At 54.5% G+C, this 18,413-nt stretch overlaps 1 protein-coding gene across 2 annotated transcripts; it reads left to right on the forward strand.

Moving 5' to 3' along the window:
* Nucleotides 1-70: 70 nt before the first annotated feature.
* On the forward strand, nucleotides 71-10,105 carry PTX4 (pentraxin 4). 2 transcript variants are annotated; one of them, XM_050774645.1, is made up of 3 exons: nucleotides 3,198-4,965; nucleotides 5,802-6,462; nucleotides 7,508-10,105. In XM_050774645.1, the coding sequence occupies exons 1-3, from the start codon at nucleotides 4,825-4,827 to the stop codon at nucleotides 8,146-8,148; spliced, it is 1,443 nt and encodes a 480-aa protein (XP_050630602.1). In that variant the 5' UTR covers nucleotides 3,198-4,824; the 3' UTR covers nucleotides 8,149-10,105. The 2 variants fall into 2 exon arrangements, 1 of the variants encoding a protein (XP_050630602.1); XR_007722175.1 differs by lacking the exons at nucleotides 3,198-4,965; nucleotides 5,802-6,462 and adding an exon at nucleotides 71-450 and having other exon boundaries at nucleotides 7,508-7,590.
* Nucleotides 10,106-18,413: the final 8,308 nt, after the last annotated feature.

Below are 18,413 nucleotides of genomic sequence, written 5' to 3' on the forward strand. Positions count from 1 at the left end.
CGCTGCGCCGGGACGGGGCGGAGCCTGGATGGGGCGGGGCAGGGGCGGGGCCTGACGCGTGGGTGGGGCTTTGCGTTGGGCGGGGCCTGAGGGCGGGGCCGCGCCTCCCCACGTGGCTGCGTGCTGGGTTCGCTGCGCCAGGGTGGTCGGTCCTCGCCTCAGTTTCTCCCATCCCTGTCCTCCCTACCCTGGAGTGATGTCAGCCGTCCCTTCCCTCCGCCCCGGGTCCCACATTGTCTCAGAACGCCGAGCGTTCGCTCTACGGCAGATGTTTACCAACAGGCCTGGCTCCTCTTCTCCGAGTGTAAGGCCCTGCTTCCAAGGGTCAGAGGCCAGTAAGAGAAACACGGAGCACAAGGAAGTAAAAGAACGATTGAGATCACGTCAGATACGAACAAATGCGGCTCCGTAAATGAGGCCAGTTCGTGGAATTAAAACTGCGACCAGTAGGTAAGCGCTGGACGCATGTGGCTCTGTAAATTAACCGAAGTTAAGTAAGTCCAGTTCCTTTTTTTTTTTTTTTTTTTTTGCGACAGAGTCTGGCTGTGTCGCCCAGGCTGGAGTGCAGTGGCGCAGTCTTGGCTCACTGCAAGCTCCGCCTCCGGGGTTCACGCCATTCTCCTGCCTCAGCCTCCCGAGTAGCCGGGGCTACAGGCACCCGCCACCGCGCCCAGCTAATTTTTTGTATTTTTTAGTAGAAACGGGGTTTCACTGTGTTAGCCAGGATGGTCTCGATCTCCTGACCTCTTGATCCACCGGTCTCGGCCTCCCAAAGTGCTGGGATTACAGGCGTGAGCCACCGCGCCCGGCCATAAGTCCAGTTCCTTACTGGCCCTAGCCCCATCTCAAGGGCTCCGTACTACCTGTGGCTGTGGCCGCCAGCCTGGCCAGCCGGACACTGAACGTTTACAACATGCAGTGCCTTCTGTACACTGCACCAGAGTGTTGGGGAGCCTCATCTTTGTGGAGGGGGGCAATCCAGGAAGACAGGCTAAGGAGGCACCATTTCAGCAGCGATGGATGTGGGAAAAGCTGGGAAACAGTTATCCGTTTGTTCAACAAATATTGATTAAATGCCTGCTTGGTGCACCAAGCCCTCTGAGCAACAAATGATGCAAAGTTCCTGCTCACCTATCAGGGGAACAAATAAGGTACATACGAAATATGCTAGGTGACAGGCCTGGAGGCAGAAAAACTGGCAGAGGCCAGGCCCAGTGGCTCACGCCAGTAATGCCAACACTGGGAAGCTGAGGTGGGAGAATCATTTGGACCCAGAAGTTCAAGACTGGGCAAAATAGTGAGACCCTGTCTCTACAATAAATTTAAAAATTAGCCAGGCACAGGGTCATGTGGCTGTGGTCTCAGCTACTAGGGAGGCTGAGGTGGGAGGATAGCTTGAGCCCGGGAGGTTGAGGCTGCAGTGAGCCATGTTCACTGCCACTGCACTACAGCCTGGACAACAGAGCAAGACCCTGTTTCAAAAAAAAAAGGAAAGAAAATAAAAAACCGGCAGGGTAAGAAAATAAGAGCCAGTGGCAGGGCGCAGTGGCTCACACCTCTAATCCCAGCACTTAGGGAGACTGAGATGGGTGGATCACGAGGTCAGGAGATCAAGACCATCCTGGCTAACATGGTGAAATCTCGTCTCTACTAAAAATACAAAAAAAAATTAGCTGGGTGTAGTGGTAGGCGCTTGTAGTCCCAGCTACTCAGGAGGCTGAGGCAGGAGAATGGCGCAAACCCAGGAGGCGGAGCTTGCAGTGAGCCGAGATCGTGCCACTGCACACCAGCCTGGGCGACAGAGCAAGACTCCGTCTCCAAAGAAAAAAAAATTAGCTGAGCATGGTGGCATGCACCTGTGATCCCAGCTACTTGGGACACTGAGGCAGGAAAATCGCTTGAACCCAGGAGGCAGAGGTTACAGTGAGCAGAGATCGTGCCATTGAACTCCAGCCTGGGTGACAGAGAGCGACTCCTCCAAAAAAAAAAAAAAAAAAGAAAAGAAGAGCCAGAGAGCAGTCGGTGCTGTGTTAAATACGGTGAGAGCTCTGAACAGAAGACCTTACAGCAGAGCCCCGAATGTGGTGACAGCCAGGGAAGGAGTCTCACTGGCAGGAAAACGGCAGGTGCGAATGCCTGAGGCCACAACTGTGGCCCGGGAGGTGGAGCCGAGGGAGGCAGATGGAGGGGTGAGGCCTGGAGGGAGAGAGGCCGTGGGCCAGGCCACAGAAGGCCCTGGCAGGGACTGAAGATTTTGCTTGTGTGGCAGGCAACTCCTAGAGGCATTGAAGGCACGGGTCCATGCTGGTACACGGACGCGGGGAGCAGGTGGCCGTCGTGGGGATGGGCTTGGGGCGGAGTGGGAGTGTGGAGAAGCAGCTGAGACTCAGGGCATGTGTCTGCAGGCAGAGCCGATGGATGGGATGTGGGGCGGGCAGCATCCCACCATCCCGGAAACTACTCCTCCACCCGCTGCTGGGTTCCAGCCCTCACCAGTGCCCATGGCGGCTTCGTCTTTTCCTGAAGCTCCGCATCCAACAGTGGGTGCATGGAAGACAAATTTCTCAAGCCTTTGTGTATCTGAAAATGTCTTTATTCTTTGCTCTGTCATCCAGCCTGGAGTGTAGTGGTGCGATTTCAGCTCACTGCAACCTCCATCTCTCGGGCTCAGGCGATCATCCCGCCTAAGCCTCCCAAGTAGCTGGGACTACAGGTGCACACCACCACGCCTGGCTAATTTTTGTAATTTTAGTAGAGACGGGGTTTTGCCATGTTGCCCAGCCTGGTCTCGAACCCCTGGACTCAAGTGATCTGCCCACTTTGGCCTCCCAAAGTGCTGGGATTACAGGTGAGAGCCATCGCACCCGGCCTCGACCCACGACTTTAAATGGAAATCAAGTTGGCTCAGTGGCTCATGCCAGTAAACCCAGCACTTTGGCTAGGCTGGGGTGGGAGGATCGCTTGAGCCCAGGAGTGTTTGAGAACAGCCTGGTAACATAGCAAGACGCCGTCTCTACTGCAATAAAATAAATTCATAAATAAATGGAACTTATTTTCAGTTGGAAGCTGCAAGATCTGCCGCTCTGCATGTGGCACCAGCGTGGCTGTCATGGTGGCCGCCAGTCCCCCGGGGCCTAAGGTCCCAACCCCGTCCACATGCCCACGATTTTCTCTCCATGCTTTTTGCATCTTCTCCGTGTCCATGGTGTTCTGACACTTGACAAGGGGAGCCTGAGGACCACCAATGGTTCCCTGGCCTGGCACCCGCTGGGCTCATGCCACCTTGGGAATGATGGGTGCTCTCACTGGGACAACTTCGTGGATGATCTTATTCCCATGAGCTGGGTGGCTTGAAACAAGGAAATGAATCCTATCACAGTTCTGGGGGCTGGAAGTCTGAAGTCAAGGTGCACACTCCCTCGAAGGCTCTGGAGGGGCCGGTGTCCCACTTCACCTCTCCCAGCTTCTGGGGGCTCCTCGTGGCAGCGTCACCCCAGTCTCTGCCCCGTCTTCAAAGGCCATGTCCTCTGTGCCTCCTCCTCTGTCTCTTATAAAGACTCCTGTCATCGGCCTTAGGGCCACCTGGATAGTCTCATCTCAGAATCCTTCGTGACATCTGCAGAAACCCTTTTCCACACGTAAGGTCTGCCTGGGTCTCATCCAAGCCAGTACGCAACCTGTAACCAAAAAGACCAGCCTGGCCCACGTGGGGCACCCCTGTCTCCGCTACAAAAATTGGCCAGGTGCGGTGGCTCACGCCTGTAATCCCAGCACTTCGGGAGGCCACAGTGGGTGGATCACCTGAGGTCAGGAGTTTGAGACCAGCCTGGCCCACGTGGTGAAACCCCATCTCTACTAAAAATACAAAAATTACCCGGGTGTGGCGGCACACACCTGTAATCCCAGCTACTTGGGAGGCTGAGGCAGGAGAATCCCTTGAACCCAGGAGGCAGAGGTTGTGGTGAACCGGGGTCGTGCCCTGCACTCCAGCCTGGGTGACAGAGCGAGACTGCGTCTCAAAAAAATTAATTAATTGGCCAGGTGCCGTGGCTCACGCCTGTAATCCCAACACTTTGGGAGGCTGAGGCAGGCAGATCATGAGGTCAGAAGTTTGAGACCAGCCTGACCAACATGGTGAAACCATGTCTCTACTAAAAATACAAAAACTAGCTGGGCGTGGTGGAGCGTGCCTGTAATTCTAGCTACTCGGGAGGCAGGAGGCTGAGGCAGGAGAATAGCTTGAGCCCGGGAGGCGGAGGTTGCAGTAAGTTGAGATTGCACCATTGCACTCTAGCCTGGGTGACAGAACGAGACTCCATCTCAAATAATTATAATAATAATAATTAAGGTGGCAGCCAGTCATATTTCCATTGCTTTACTGAGAGGTGGGGCCTCCCAGGATGCAGCCGTGCACAGCCTGGATGACGGGTGCCCGTGCAGACCTGGCTGTGTTGACTCCCCGGCCCCCGTCGGGTTCCCTGTCTTGCTTCGACTTCGTGGGAGCACAAGTCCATGTGCTGCTGTTAAAGCCATCGCCTCCTGCCCGCAGGCTTGCACCCAGCTGAATTGATTCTTCAAAGAAACTGTTTGCATCTGTTTTAAGCCTGTCTCCTTGGGAACCTGCAATTCTCAGAGCCCACTGGCTTGAAGGCAAATGCCTTTCATGGAGGCGGCAGGAAGAAGCTGACATCCAGCCAGGGCCAAAGAAGGAAAACCACTCAGCGGGAGAGCTGGGGGGACAAGACACGAGACAGACCCACAGCGCCACCTCCACCCTCTCCTGCGGCCGGGAGGGAGACTGCTGGGGCCTCGCCGTCTCTCCGGATGGGTTGCTTGTGGAGGAAGACCTTGTCTTTCTTTCTTGTTTTTGTGACTATATATCTACATGAGGCTTCATCGCAAGAAGCCGCCCCAGCGGGGCCCAGGAAACCGTTTTTCGAGAGGCTCCGTAGACTGGAGGAGCAGGCAAGTATTCCCCTGACATGGCGCAGTCGGGTTTTTAAATTGGCAGCAGCTGGAAGACGGATGTTACAGAAACAGAGCGGTAAACATCAGGGCTTGGCGGACGCGGACATGGCGTGTGACGCTCTTTCCATCCGTGAACATTATTTCACCTGCAGTTGGACACCAGGGAAAAGCTGAGCTGGGTTCACACCAGACACAAGCCTCATAACGTGTGGGGGTCAGGAGCTGGGCTCCGCTCACACCGGACGCAAAAGCCTCTTATCACGTGGGGGTCAGGTGGGGCCAGAGGCTAGAAGGGGGTCTGGAAGCGAGTCGGGGTAACTGGGGGCCATGGGAGCCAGGCAGTGTCATAGGGAGTGGAAAGTGGGAGGTCACAGGTCCACCTTGAGGCAGAGGGTGTGGACGGCCTCCCGGACTCCCACGCGGGGTCCTCGGACAGTTCCGGAGTGCTTGGTGCCTGGCGGGCCTGCGCCGGGTGCTTCCTGTTTGGGCCTCGTAAAGCACTCATGAGGCCACCCTGCCGTCCGCCGCTCACAGGCAGGAGCTGGGGTCACGGGGGGAAGTGACTTGCCGGTTGTTATGGGGCGAGGGGCGGGGATCAGAGCCCCGGCTATGGGCCTGGAGTCCACGCCCCACGTGGTGCAGCTGCATGGCCTGGGGTCGGTCCCTGGCACCCACGACATCTCACGGCATCACAGTGGGGATCAGATCAGTGGGCAGATAGCCAGTGCTGACTGTGGGCCGGGCACGCAGCTGCTGCTCCCAGCGTGAGAGGGCAAAGCCTTTCCCATCCCTCCCAGCCGGCCCGGACCATCATCACCGTGTCCTCCTTACAGTTCCGGAGATTCCAGGCAGTGACCTTGACGCACCTGCAGAGCGTCGCCAGCAACTACAACGTGTCCTACAACGTCGATGTCCGGTTCCGCAGCCTGGCGGAAGAGAGCCAGGCCGTGGCTCAGGCGGTCAACCAGTCACAGGCCGTGGTGCAGGGGGAGCTGGTGCAGCTCAAGGCCTGGGTGAGGAAGCTGCAGCGCCGAAGCCGGAAGATAGACATGCGGCTGCGGGCCTTGGACCTCGCCCTGGGCGAGAGGAGCCGGCACCAGGCCCGGGAGAGGAAGGCGCACGAGGCTCAGGGGGACGCCCTGCAGGACTCACTGGCACGCCTGGAGGGCCTCGTCCACAGTCAGGGCGCCAGGCTGGCTGCTCTGGAGGGGTGGCTGCCCGTGGCCCACCCTGGCATCACAGCCTTGGGGCCGGCCCTGGTCCCAGCCCCAACCCAGCCTGGTCTGCTGGGCCCGAGCTCCCTGAAGCTTCAGAGGGACAGGCAGGAGCTCCAAGCTGCATGCGAGCACAGGGGCCCCCGGCAGGACTCCTCGGCCCCTCTCCAGGGGACTCGGGAGCCCCCAGGCTCAGGCAGCCATTGGGTACTCAATGGGACTGCCACGGCCCCAAAAGATCCTCCACGGCAGGCATGGTCCCCCCGGGGGCCAGGAGAGAGTAAGTACCACAGGCTCCCAGTTGATGGCCAGGCTTCCCTCCAGCTCCTCCTTAGACCAGGCCCCCCCGGAAAATCTCCCCTTCTCAAAAGAGATTCAGTTACGGGCCAGGAGATGGGGAGAGGGTCTTGGATCATCCGGGTGGGCCCACTGTCATCACAGGGGCTTTCTAAGGGGAGGCAGGAGGAACACAGTCAGAGGAGGGCATGAGGGCGGAAGCAGAGATGGCGGGATGCACAGACGAGGGGGCCCCACGCCAAGGGGTGCAGGCGCCTCTGGAAGCTGGAAAGGGCAGGAGATGGTTTCTCATTGAGCCTCCAGAGGAACCAGCCCTGCCCACACCTGATTTGAGCCCTGGGAGACCGTGTTGGCCTTGTGACCTTCAGAAACGTGAAACTCTAAACTTGTGCTATTGTGAGTCATGAAATTTCAGCCGGGCGCGGTGGCTCAAGCCTGTAATCCCAGCACTTTGGGAGGCCGAGACGGGCGGATCACAAGGTCAGGAGATCGAGACCATCCTGGCTAACACGGTGAAACCCCGTCTCTACTAAAAAATACAAAAAACTAGCCGGGCAAGGTGGCGGGCACCTGTAGTCCCAGCTACTCGGGAGGCTGAGGCAGGAGAATGGCGTGAACCCGGGAGACGGAGCTTGCAGTGAGCTGAGATCCGGCCACTGCACTCCAACCTGGGCGACAGAGTGAGACTCCGTCTCAAAAAATAAAAAAAAAAAAAGAAATTTGCAGAGACTCCCTGGCAGAGAGGGGTGCTGGCTGAGCTGGGTGGGCCGACAGCTAGGGCTCCCATACTCCCATACTTCCGAGTATGGCCCTCATGCTCAGTCTTCCCACCCGTGGAACTGGGGTGATCCCATCAAGAGGGTGAAGGAGACGCTGCAGGGGAGCCATCGGCAGGACCAGTGCAGAGTCAGTGCTCCGTGGAGGGTGGCAGCCGGGAGCGGGAGGCCTGGCGCCCACAGCACACGTGTTTCTGGATGCGTCTGCACGGCCTCCTGCATGGAGCTGACCCCTCCCTCCTCCGTTTCTAGTTTGCGGCGTGGGCCCCACCCTCGTTTTTCCGAACGCCTCCACCAAGAACGTGGTCTTCCTCAGCCCCGGCTTCGTCACTGCCCTGCGAGCCGTGTCCTTCTGCAGCTGGGTCCGCACGGCGTCGGGCCACCTGGGCACCCTCCTGTCCTACGCCACCGAGGACAATGACAACAAGCTGGTGCTGCACGGCCGAGACTCCCTGCTGCCCGGATCCATCCACTTCGTGATCGGGGACCCGGCCTTCAGGGAATTGCCCCTGCAGCCGCTGCTGGACGGCCAGTGGCACCACATCTGTGTCATCTGGACGTCCACTCAGGGCAGGTACTGGCTCCACGTGGATCGCAGGCTGGTGGCCACCGGCTCCCGCTTCAGGGAGGGCTACGAGATCCCCCCCGGAGGGTCCCTGGTGCTGGGCCAGGAGCAAGACAGCGTGGGGGGCGGGTTCGACAGCTCCGAGGCCTTCGTGGGGAGCATGTCTGGCTTGGCTATCTGGGATCGGGTGCTGGTTCCTGGGGAAGTTGCAAACCTTGCCATTGGGAAAGAGTTCCCAGCAGGTGCCATCCTGACGCTGGCCAATGCTGCACTGGCAGGCGGATTTGTGCAGAGGGCCAACTGCCCCTGTCTGGAGCACTGTCTCTGAGGCCAAGCCGCACAGGGGCCGAGGCCAGCGAGAGGAGCGTGCTCCCATCCACGTTCCGCCATCGCCCCCTCCCCCAGCACATTCTACAAAGGCCACCCCACCCGCCCTGGCTGTGCACACCTGCGCCCTCACATAGGGGTGCCCGTTCCATCCTGGGGGGTGGGGTGGTGGACAGGGAGCGAGCAGGGACAGAGCAAGCCTGGGGTCAAGGTGGCCCACAAGCCCGTGTTTCTTCCATCACCATGGAGTTCTTACTTCCTGCACTTTCTTCCTTTCTTTTCTTTTCTTTTTTTTTTGAGATGGAGTCTCACTCTGTCTCCCAGGCAGGAGTGCAATGGCATGATCTTGGCTCACTGCAACCTCTGCCTCCTGGATTCAAGCAATTCTTGTGCCTCAGCCTCCTGAGTAGCTGGGATTACAGGCGCCCGCCACCACACCCGGCCCCTTCCTTCCTCCCTCCCTCCCTCCCTCCCTTCTTCCTTTCCTTTCCTGTTCTCTCCCACCCTCCCTCCCTTTCTTCCTTCTTCCTTCCTTCCTTCTTCCTCTTTCTCTCTCTCTCTGTCTCTCTCTCTCTCTCTCTCCTCTCTTTCTCTCTTTCTGACAGGGTCTTACACTGTCACCCAGGCTGGAGTGCAGTAGCACCAATCATCGCTCACTGCAGCCTCCACCTCCCGAGCTCAGCTGATCCTCACACATCAGCCTCCTGAGTAGCTGGGACTATAGGCACACACTACCGCGCGTGGCTGAAAATTTTTTATTTCTTTTTTCTTTTTTAGATGGAGTCTTGCTCTGTCGCTCATGCTGGAGTGTAGTGGTACAATCTCAGCTCACTGCAACCTCCATCTTTTGGGATAAAGCGATTCTTCTGCCTTACCCTCCCAAGTAGCTGGGACTATAGGTGTGCACCACCATGCCTAGCTCTAATTTTTGTGTTTTTAGTACAGACGGGGTTTCACTCTCTTGGCGAGGCTGGTCTCGAACTCCTGACCTCAAGTGATCCACCTGCCTTGGCCTCCCAAAGTGCAGGCGTGAGCAACTGTGCCCGGCCCAGGCAATGCTTTTAAAACAACTTTATTGACTTGGCGCAGTGGCTTATGCTTGCAATCCTAACACTTTGGGAGGCAGAGGTGAGTGGATCGCTTGAGTCCAGGAGTTTGAGACCAGTCTAGTTAATACGGCAAAACCCCGTCCCTACTAAAAAAAAATACAAAAAAATTAGCCAGGTGTGGTGGTGTGTGCCTGTAGTCCCAGCTTCTCGGGAGGCTGAAGTGGGAGAATCACTTGGGCCTGGGAGGTTGAGTCTGCAGCGAGCCGAGATCGCGCCAATGCACTCCAGCCAGGGTAATCAGAGTGAGACCCTGTCTCAAAAAACAAAACAAAACAAAACAAAACCTTATTGAGGTAAAGTTTACCTATCATAAAATTCACCCGTTTCGGCCAGGCGCGGTGGCTCACGCCTGTAATCCCAGCACTTTGGGAGGCCGAGGCGGGCGGATCACGAGGTCAGGAGATCGAGACCATCCTGGCTAACATGGTGAAACTCCATCTGTACTGATAATATAAAAAATTAGCCGGGCATGGTGGCGGGCGCCTGTAGTCCCAGCTATTCAGGAGGCTGAGGCAGGAGAATGGCGTGAACCTGGGAGGTGGAGCTTGCAGTGAGCTGAGATCTGGCCACTGCACTCCAGCCTGGGCGACAGAGCAAGACTCCGTCTCAAAAAAAAAAAAAAAAAATTCACCCGTGTCAAGCGCATAGTTCAAAGATTTGTAGTGAATTGACCGAGTTGTGCAGCCATCGTCACAACCCAGTTTTAGGACCTTTCTGTTCCCTTCCTAAAAAAGTATAGCAGTCACTCCTGGCCCCTGCCCTGCGCCCTCCCCAGCCTCTGGCAGCCACCCGTCTGCTTTCTGTCGCTGTGGATTTGCCTGTTCTGGACACTGCATACAAATAAACCAAACAGCAATTGTCCGTTTGTGTCTGGCTTCTTTCAATTAGCACAAGGTTTTCGAGCTTCGTCCACGCTGCGGTGTGTCTCAGCGTTTCATCTGTGCGGTTGCGTTGTTTGGACGGACCACACTTCATCTCTCCGTTCATCTGCTGGTGGACCTCTGGGCTGTTTTCAGTCGGGGTTACTGCGGAGAAAGTTGGTCTGAGCACTCTCAGACGCGTCTTTGTGTGGACGTTTTTCCCACTTCGGTGGATACCTAGGAGTAGAATTACTGGGCGTATGGTAAGTTCATGTCTAGGCTTCATTTTTTTTTTTTTTTTTTTATTTTTGAGACGGAGTCTCGCTCTGTCACCCAGGCTGGAGTGCGGTGGCCGGATCTCAGCTCACTGCAAGCTCCGCCTCCCGGGTTCACGCCATTCTCCCGCCTCAGCCTCCCGAGTAGCTGGGACTACAGGCGCCTGCCACCTCGCCCGGCTAGTTTGTTTTTGTATTTTTTTAGTAGAGACGGGGTTTTACCGTGTTAGCCAGGATGGTCTCGATCTCCTGACCTCGTGATCCGCCCGTCTCGGCCTCCCAAAGTGCTGGGATTACAGGCTTGAGCCACCGCGCCCGGCCTTTTTTTTTTTTTTTTTTGTAAAGACAGAGTTTCACTCTTGTCGCCCAGGCTGGGGTTAATGGTGTGATCTAGGCTTACTACAACCTCTGCTTCCCATCTTCAAGTGATTCTCCTGCCTCAGCCTCCCAAGTAGCTGGGATTACAGGCGAGTGCGTCACCACACCCTGCTAATTTTTGTATTTTTAGTAGAGACGGGGTTTCACCATGTTCACCAGGCTGGTCTTGAACTCCTGACCTCAGGTGATCTGCCTGCCTCGGCCTCCCAAAGTGCTGGAATGACAGGTGTGAGCCCCCATGCCCGGCCCATGTCTAGGCTTTCAGAGAAACTGCCCAACTGTTTTCCAAAGTTGCTACATCATTTTTCATTCCCACCAGCAATCTATGAAGGCTCTCGTTTTTCCACATCCTTGTCCACACTTGGTTTTGTCTTTTTTTTTTGAGACAAGAGTCTCACTCTGTCACCCAGGCTGGAGTGCAGTGGCGCAATCTCGGCTCACTGCAATCTCCGCCTCCCGGGTCCAAGCAATTCTCCTGCCTCAGCCTCCCGAATAGCTGGGATCACAGGTGCCACCACCACCATGCCCGGCTAATTTTTTTGTATTTTTAGTAGAGGCCAGGTTTCACCATGTTGGCCAGGCTGGTCTTGAACTCCTGACCTCAGGTGGTCTGCCCACTTCAGCCTCCCAGAGTGCTGGGATTACAGGCATGAGCCACCGCACCCATCCTCTCCTTTTGATATATATTTTTTTGAATTCCAAATCATGGCAGGGTGAAAAACAAAACTTGCATTGACCATTAGAACAGATTTGTATTTAGGTTTCAGTCTGATGTAAACTGACTTCGTGACGTTGGAGATTCCCAGAAAAGGCCCAAACACAAGATCTCCAAGAATCAGAAAGTCAGCTGGTGCAGACAGGAGAAAGCGGGGCGTGGTGTGGGGTGGGGGCAGGGGAGGGGCCCAAAACCGCGGACCAAGCGAACAGGCCTGGTTCTCAGGATTCGCCAATCCCTCCCGTTCTCCCTCTTCCTATCTGAAAAGTGAGGAGACCGATGAGAGATCCCACATCCTTCAACAGCAGATCCAGAAGGGGCCCGAGCCCTCCACCCCGTGCACAGGGGGTTTCAGCTCTGCAGACGCCTGGGCCCTGCCCAGCTGGTCCCATGGGGAAGGTGCCCTAAGTGCGTCCCTGGAGTCCCCTAGCAACGTGTCTGCAGAGCAGCCTGTGGACCCCAGCAATTCTGGGCTTTCAGGTCATGATCAGCCCAGCCCGCCTCCCCCAGTGCCACCTGTGCGTGAGTCAAGGTCAGAGGTGGAAAGCCCCGCGGACACTGGCCTGATGGCTCCCTGAGTCACTCGCCGAGTTCTGCTTCTGCACGACGGTGTCTGACTCCACGGACGGCAGCTCCCTCCCAAACCTCTTTCCTTCCCCAGCCTCCTCAGACGCTTTCGGAACGCCCTTGCTCCACCCCGCTGTGCCTTTGAGGACGGAGCCATAGGATGTCGTTTTGAGTCACAGGTATTTCTTGTGACAGTGATGTCCTTAGCACAGTTGTCTTGCTCAGGGTCCTAAGAAAGTGAACTGGGGCAGGGCTTTGAGACAAAGGCTCTAGTGGCCCCCAGATGGGTGCAGAGGTGGGACGGGAAGGAAGCTTCCAGGCCCTGGAGTTCCAGCCCCTCCCCAGCTTGCAGGTGCTTCCAGAGCCCTGGGGGACCAAGATGTCACATGGGCCACAGTGGTATTCAGTTGCGTGGCCACAGAATCTAAGCCTCAGGGACTCAGCAGAGGTGGGCATTCAGGATGCTCCACGCGGAAGGCTCAGCTCACCCCAGGTGGGAGAACAGCAGAGCGAGGGCTTGGACTTGGGGGCTATGGGGGCAGCTTGGGGACGGGGGGGATTTGGGGCCTGTCTAGGGTTTGGAGCAGGACTGTCTGGGCATCCGTCTCACGTGGCTCAACAACCCTGCTGCGAGCAGAACAAAGCCACCTGCTCATTTTTTTTTCCTTTCTCATTGTATTTTTTGCTTTCTCAGCAGAATCACACCCGTGCATTTTGAAGTGTGAATGACACCCACCTCCACGGCCACCGAATCCTACGTTTCACCAAGTCTGTTGTGTTTCTGGGTGAGGAGGACAAACCACACAAAATACAGACAAAAAACCCACAGGGGCCCTCATGTTGGTGGGGAAGTCAGTTCCTGACAAGGAGCCCCTCCCCCCAGCCCATTCCTCTTCGGAAACAGCCACTTGTCCCAGAAAAGGACACACTCAGGTCCCCGGGCTGAGAAGGATGGCCTTTGGGTCCTGGCTCCCCCTCCCCAGCATGACCCCGGCTTCCCAAACTCTGTTCTTGTGGGTTCTGCATACAGCCCCACCATGCCCCACTCCCACAGTCTGCTCAGCTCTCTGCCCACCTGGGTATCTTCATCCAAACCCGCCTCAACCCACAAGACCCAAGTCCACCCATTCAATTCAATCAACAATGTCCTGCACTCCCACTGTGCCAGGCGGCACGGTGCCTGACCTCTGAGGAGCCTGGGGAGGGGACCTGTCCCACCTCTGAACCCCCCGGGAACTTGCTGTCAGCCCTTGACTCAAAGCATTTGAGAGCAAGAGTTTTGAAATCAAACCAACCCAGGTTGAATTCCTGCTGCTTGTGGGAAACCTTGGAAAAGTCAGCTTCATTCTCATCTTTAACGCTCTCCGGTATGACTTGGGGGTGCAGCGCTTTTGTCCCTCAAAAGGGCAAAACCAGCCAGGCATGGTGGCTCATGCCTATACTCCCAGCACTGTGGGAGGCTGAGGCAGGTGGATCACTTGAGGTCAAGAGTTCAAAACCAGCCTGGCCAACATGGTAAAACGCTGTCTCTACTGAAAATACAAAAAATTAGCCAGGCGTGGTGACGCACACCTGTAATCCCAGCTACTCGGGAGGCTGAGGCAGTAGAATTGCTTGAACCCAGGAGGCGGAGTTGCAGTGAGCTGAGATCGCGCCACTGCACTCCAGCCCTGGGCGACAAAGCAAGACTCCGTCTCAACAACAAAACGAAACAAAAAAAGCACAAAGCCAGGGCACACCCATGAGAAAAACACCTGTTTTTTTTTTTTTTTTTTTTTTTTGAGACGGAGTCTCGCTCTGTTGCCCAGGCTGGAGTGCAGTGGCTGGATCTCAGCTCACTGCAAGCTCCGCCTCCCGGGTTCACGCCATTCTCCTGCCTCAGCCTCCCGAGTAGCTGGGACTACAGGCACCCGCCACCTCGCCTGGTTAGTTTTTTGTGTTTTTTAGTAGAGATGGGGTTTCACCGTGTTAGCCAGGATGGTCTCGATCTCCTTACCTCGTGATCCGCCCTTCTCAGCCTCCCAAAGTGCTGGGATTACAGGCTTGAGCCACAAAAACACCTTTTTTCAAAGAATGTTGTTCAGGGTATTTCAGAAAAAGTGTTGTAGTGTAATCACTGGGGAATTCAAAACCCTGTTAGATTTCCTTCCTCTTATTTCGGGTTCTAGTTTTGGTTTTATTTTGGTATCAGGGAGGGAGCGTTCCATTATCTTCTCAGCTTTAGAGGCTCTAGGGAACTTTTATGTTTGTATTTTTTTTAAGAGACGGAGTCTCGCTCTGTCGCCCAGGCTGGAGTGCGGTGGCGTGATCTTGGCTCACTGCAAGCTCTGCCTCAGCCTCCTGAGTAGCTGGGACTACAGGCGCCCGACACCACACCCAGCTAATTTTTATATTTTTAGTAGAGATGGGGTTTCACCGTGTTAGCCAGGATGGTCTTGATCTCCCGACCTCATGATCCGCCCACCTCGGCCTCCCAAAGTGCTGGGATTACAGGCGTGAGCCACTGCGCCTGGCCTCTAAGGAACTTTTAAACTCTTTCAATTTGGAAAAATTTCAAGCCTAAAAAAAGTTGCAGATGAATACATTGCACATCACATATATTTATTCTAGACTCTTCAAGTGTTAGCTTTATTATTTTTAAACTTTTATTTTAGGTTCAGGGATACATGTGCAGGTTTTTTATATCAGTAAACTCACGTAATGGGGGTTTGTTGTACACATAATTTCCTCACTGGAGTACTAAGCTTGGTACCTGATAATTGTTTTGTTTTGTTTTTGAGATGGAGTCTCACTCTGTTGCCCAGGCTGGAGTGCAGTGGCACCATCTCCACTCACTGCAACCTCCACCTCCTGGGCTCAAGAGATTCTCATGCCTCAGTCTCCCAAGTAGCTGGGATTACAGGCGCCCGCCACCATGCCCGGCTAATTTTTGTATTTTTAGTAGAGACAGGGTTTCACCATGTTGGCCAGGCTGGTCTTGAACTCCTGACCTCAGGTGATCCGCCCGCCTTGGCCTCCCAAAGTGCTGGGATTACAGGTGTGAGCCACCACACCCGGCCCAATATTTTGTTATTTTTCTGCTCCTCTTCTTCCTCTCGCCCTCTACCCTCCAATAAGCCTCAGTGTTTTTCCTCTTTGTGTCCATGTGTTCTCATCGTTTAGCTCCAATTTATGTGAGAACATGTGGTGTTTGCTTTTCTGTTCCTGGGTCAGTTTACTAAGGATAATGGCCTCCAGCTCTATCCATGTTCCTGCAAAGGACATGATCTTACTCTTTTTTACGGCTGCATAGTATTCCATGGTATATATGTATCACATTTTCTTTATCCAGTCCACCAGTGATGGGCACTTAGGTTGATTCCATGTCTTTGCATGGTGAATAGTGCTGCAACGAACATATGCGTGCGTGTGTTTTTGGTTTTGCTTTTTTTCTGAGAGAGAGTCTCACTTTGTCACCCAGGCTGGAGTGAGGTAGTGCAATCTCAACTCACTGCAACCTCCACCTCCTGGATTCAAGCGATTCTCCTGCCTTAGCCTCCCAAGTAGCTCAGATTATAGGGGCCTGTCACCACACCTGGCTAATTTTTGTATTTTTAGTAGAGATGGGGTTTCACTAATGTTGGTCAGGCTGGTCTTGAACTCCTGATCTCAAGTGATCTACCTGCCTCAGCCTCCCAAAGTGTTGGGACAGGCGTAAGCCACTGTGCCCAGCCCGCGTGTGTTTTAATGATAGAATAATTTATAGTCCTTTGGGCATATACCCAGTAAGGAGATTGCTGAGTCAAATGTTAGTTTAGTTATCAATATTCAAAGTCTGAACCTTTTTTTTTTTTTGACTCTCGCTCTGTCTCCCAGGCTGGAGTGCAGTGGTGCGATCTCGGCTCACTGCAAGCTCCGCCTCCCAGGTTCAGCCATTCTCCTGCCTCAGCCTCCCGGGTAACTGGGACTACAGGCACCCACCACCACGCCCAGCTAATTTTTTGTATTTTTAGTAGAGATAGGGTTTCACCGTGTTCGCCAGGATGGTCTCGATCTCCTGACCTCGTGATCCACCCGCCTCGGCCTCCCAAGTGCTGGGATTACAGGTGTGAGCCACCGTGCCCGGCCCAAAGTCTGAATTTTCAACAGGTTGTTGGGCTGGGGGCTCACTTCCATCGGCTCATTCACGCTTAGCACCGGCCTCATCCCCAGTAGCTTTTCCAGGACAGTGACCTTCACCACAAAGCTTGAGTTTTCCCAATGCAAGCCTGGGCTTCTCCAGCATTTTTACTTTTCCAAGGCAGGCATCCTGGAGCGGATACCTGGATAGACTGGGGAACCTTCTCTGTGTCTCTCCCAGTGCTGTCTGGCATCAATTCATGGGCCACTTCTTTAGAGTAATTGGTCTACACCTCTTGGGCCATGATTTCCACCATCGTTTCTGGATTTGACGGACCTGCTGGGGTTGCCTGTGAGAGGTCGTCCCAATCTGCTTGCTGCACTGTTTTAGTAAAACCAACACAGAACAGATGAGGCAAATGACCATCTGTAGTTCTGACAATCATATGAGCTTCAGTCATGGTCTTTTTTTTTTTTTTCCATGAAAGCTGGTCAGGCTGTTTTTGCACTGAACATCCTCAGTAATTAGCGTGAATTTTCCAAATGCAACGTCATCATTCTGCAGATCGGCAGGACTCACCTCAAACACATGGCCCTTGAGGTCATCAGGTGCAGTTTTGGTTCCTAGCATCCCTGTACCTGTTTTCCATACTCCTTATGCCAAACACAGCTGGCACTTTCGCCTCATGCCAACCTCTTTCTTCTTGGCTCCCTTCCTGCCACTTCTCTAAGGCGCTTGTTCTTGCCCGGTGCATGGTGGTACAGAGAGCCAAAGGCCAGGTGTTAACATTGCCATTTTCCCTCCCTCTCTGAAGACTGCTACTCATTATGATTACTGCCAGATTTTGAACTGTCCGAGAGTATGTTGCAGACATCACATCACAACACAAGCTCCCAGGCATCTCAGTATGTATCTCCTAAGATCGAGGAGCTTCCTGACGTAACCGCAATATAATCATCACGCGTGGGAGACTTACGATTGCTCCAATACTGTTAGCTCACACAGTGTATGTCCAATCTTTGCCCATTGTCTCCATCCTGCCAGACCCACATGGGGCCTTTAGGTTGTCTCCTCAGCCTCTGTCTCTTTCACAACACTGACACTGTGGAAGAAGACTGCCGAGATGTTCAGGAGGCTGCCCCTCAACTCGGGATTATCTGGTGTTTCCCCTTTATGAGTGGACTCAGCGTGAGCATGTTTTGCAGGAAGGCTGTGGCAGGGACGTCGTGTCCTTCCTGGTGCATCACCTCATCCCATCACCAGTGATGCTGAACTGGATTGTGGTTCAGGTGGCGCCTGCTAGGTTTCCTTTTTCCCTTCACCATTAAGAAATGCTGACCCTGGGCCGGGCACGGTGGCTCACTCCTGTAATCTCAGCACTTTGGGAGGCCAAGGTGGGTGGATCACCTGAGGTCAGGAGTTCAAGACATGCCTGGACAACGTGGCAAAATCCCGTCTCTATTAAAAATACAAAAATTTAGCCAGGCGTGGTGGTGGGTGCCTGTAATCTCAGCTACTCAGGAGGCTGAGGCAGAAGAATCATTTGAACCCAGGGGTGGACACTGCAGTGATCCAAGACAGCACCATTGCACTGCAGCCTGGGTGACAAGAGTCAAACTCTGTCTCATTTAAAAAAAAAAAAAAAAAAAGAAATGCCAACTTTGGCCAGGCATGGTGGCTCATACATATAGTCCTAGCTACTCAGGAGGCTGAGGCAGGAGGATCCCTTGAACCCAAGAGGTCAAGGCTACAGTGAGCTATGATCTTGTCATTGTACTTCAGCCTGGGTGACAAAGTGAGACCGTGTCTCAAAAACTAAAAACTAAAAATAATATCAACTTTTAAAAGGAAGAGGATGAGGCACAAAATATGATTTAAAGAGTTTAACTACTCTAGAGGCTAAGGTGAAAGGATCATTTGAGGTCAGAAGTTTGAGAACAGCCTGGGCAACACACTGGAAGCTCCACAACAAAAATTAGCCGGGTGCGGTGGCGCAGGCCTGTGGTCCCTGTCACTCCGGACGCTGAGGCAGGAGGATGGCTTGAGTCCAGGAGGTCAAGGCTGCATTGAGCTGTGACCGCACCACCACACTAGCCTGGGCGACAGAGCGAGGCCCTGTCTGAAAATAAATAAATAAATGATCCAAAAGGTGGGGACACGGTATGGGCTGATGCAAAGTTGTCAAGAACTGTCTTCGGTTTATGGAAATACCATTGATCAGTGATGGGCTGGGTACTGGGGCGGGTACAGGGTCCGGGCGGCG

The sequence above is a fragment of the Macaca thibetana genome, chromosome 20 (genome assembly GCF_024542745.1).
Source record: "Macaca thibetana thibetana isolate TM-01 chromosome 20, ASM2454274v1, whole genome shotgun sequence".
Taxonomy (NCBI): domain Eukaryota; kingdom Metazoa; phylum Chordata; class Mammalia; order Primates; family Cercopithecidae; genus Macaca; species Macaca thibetana.

Bases quoted from the DNA above. Each gene is read 5' to 3' on its own strand.
- PTX4 (XM_050774645.1), top strand. From the start codon at position 4,825: ATGGGTTGCTTGTGGAGGAAGACCTTGTCTTTCTTTCTTGTTTTTGTG. The intron at 4,966-5,801 runs GCAAGTATTCCC...TCCTCCTTACAG, and splicing joins TCCGTAGACTGGAGGAGCAG to TTCCGGAGATTCCAGGCAGT. The intron at 6,463-7,507 runs GTAAGTACCACA...CTCCGTTTCTAG, and splicing joins CCCCCGGGGGCCAGGAGAGA to TTTGCGGCGTGGGCCCCACC.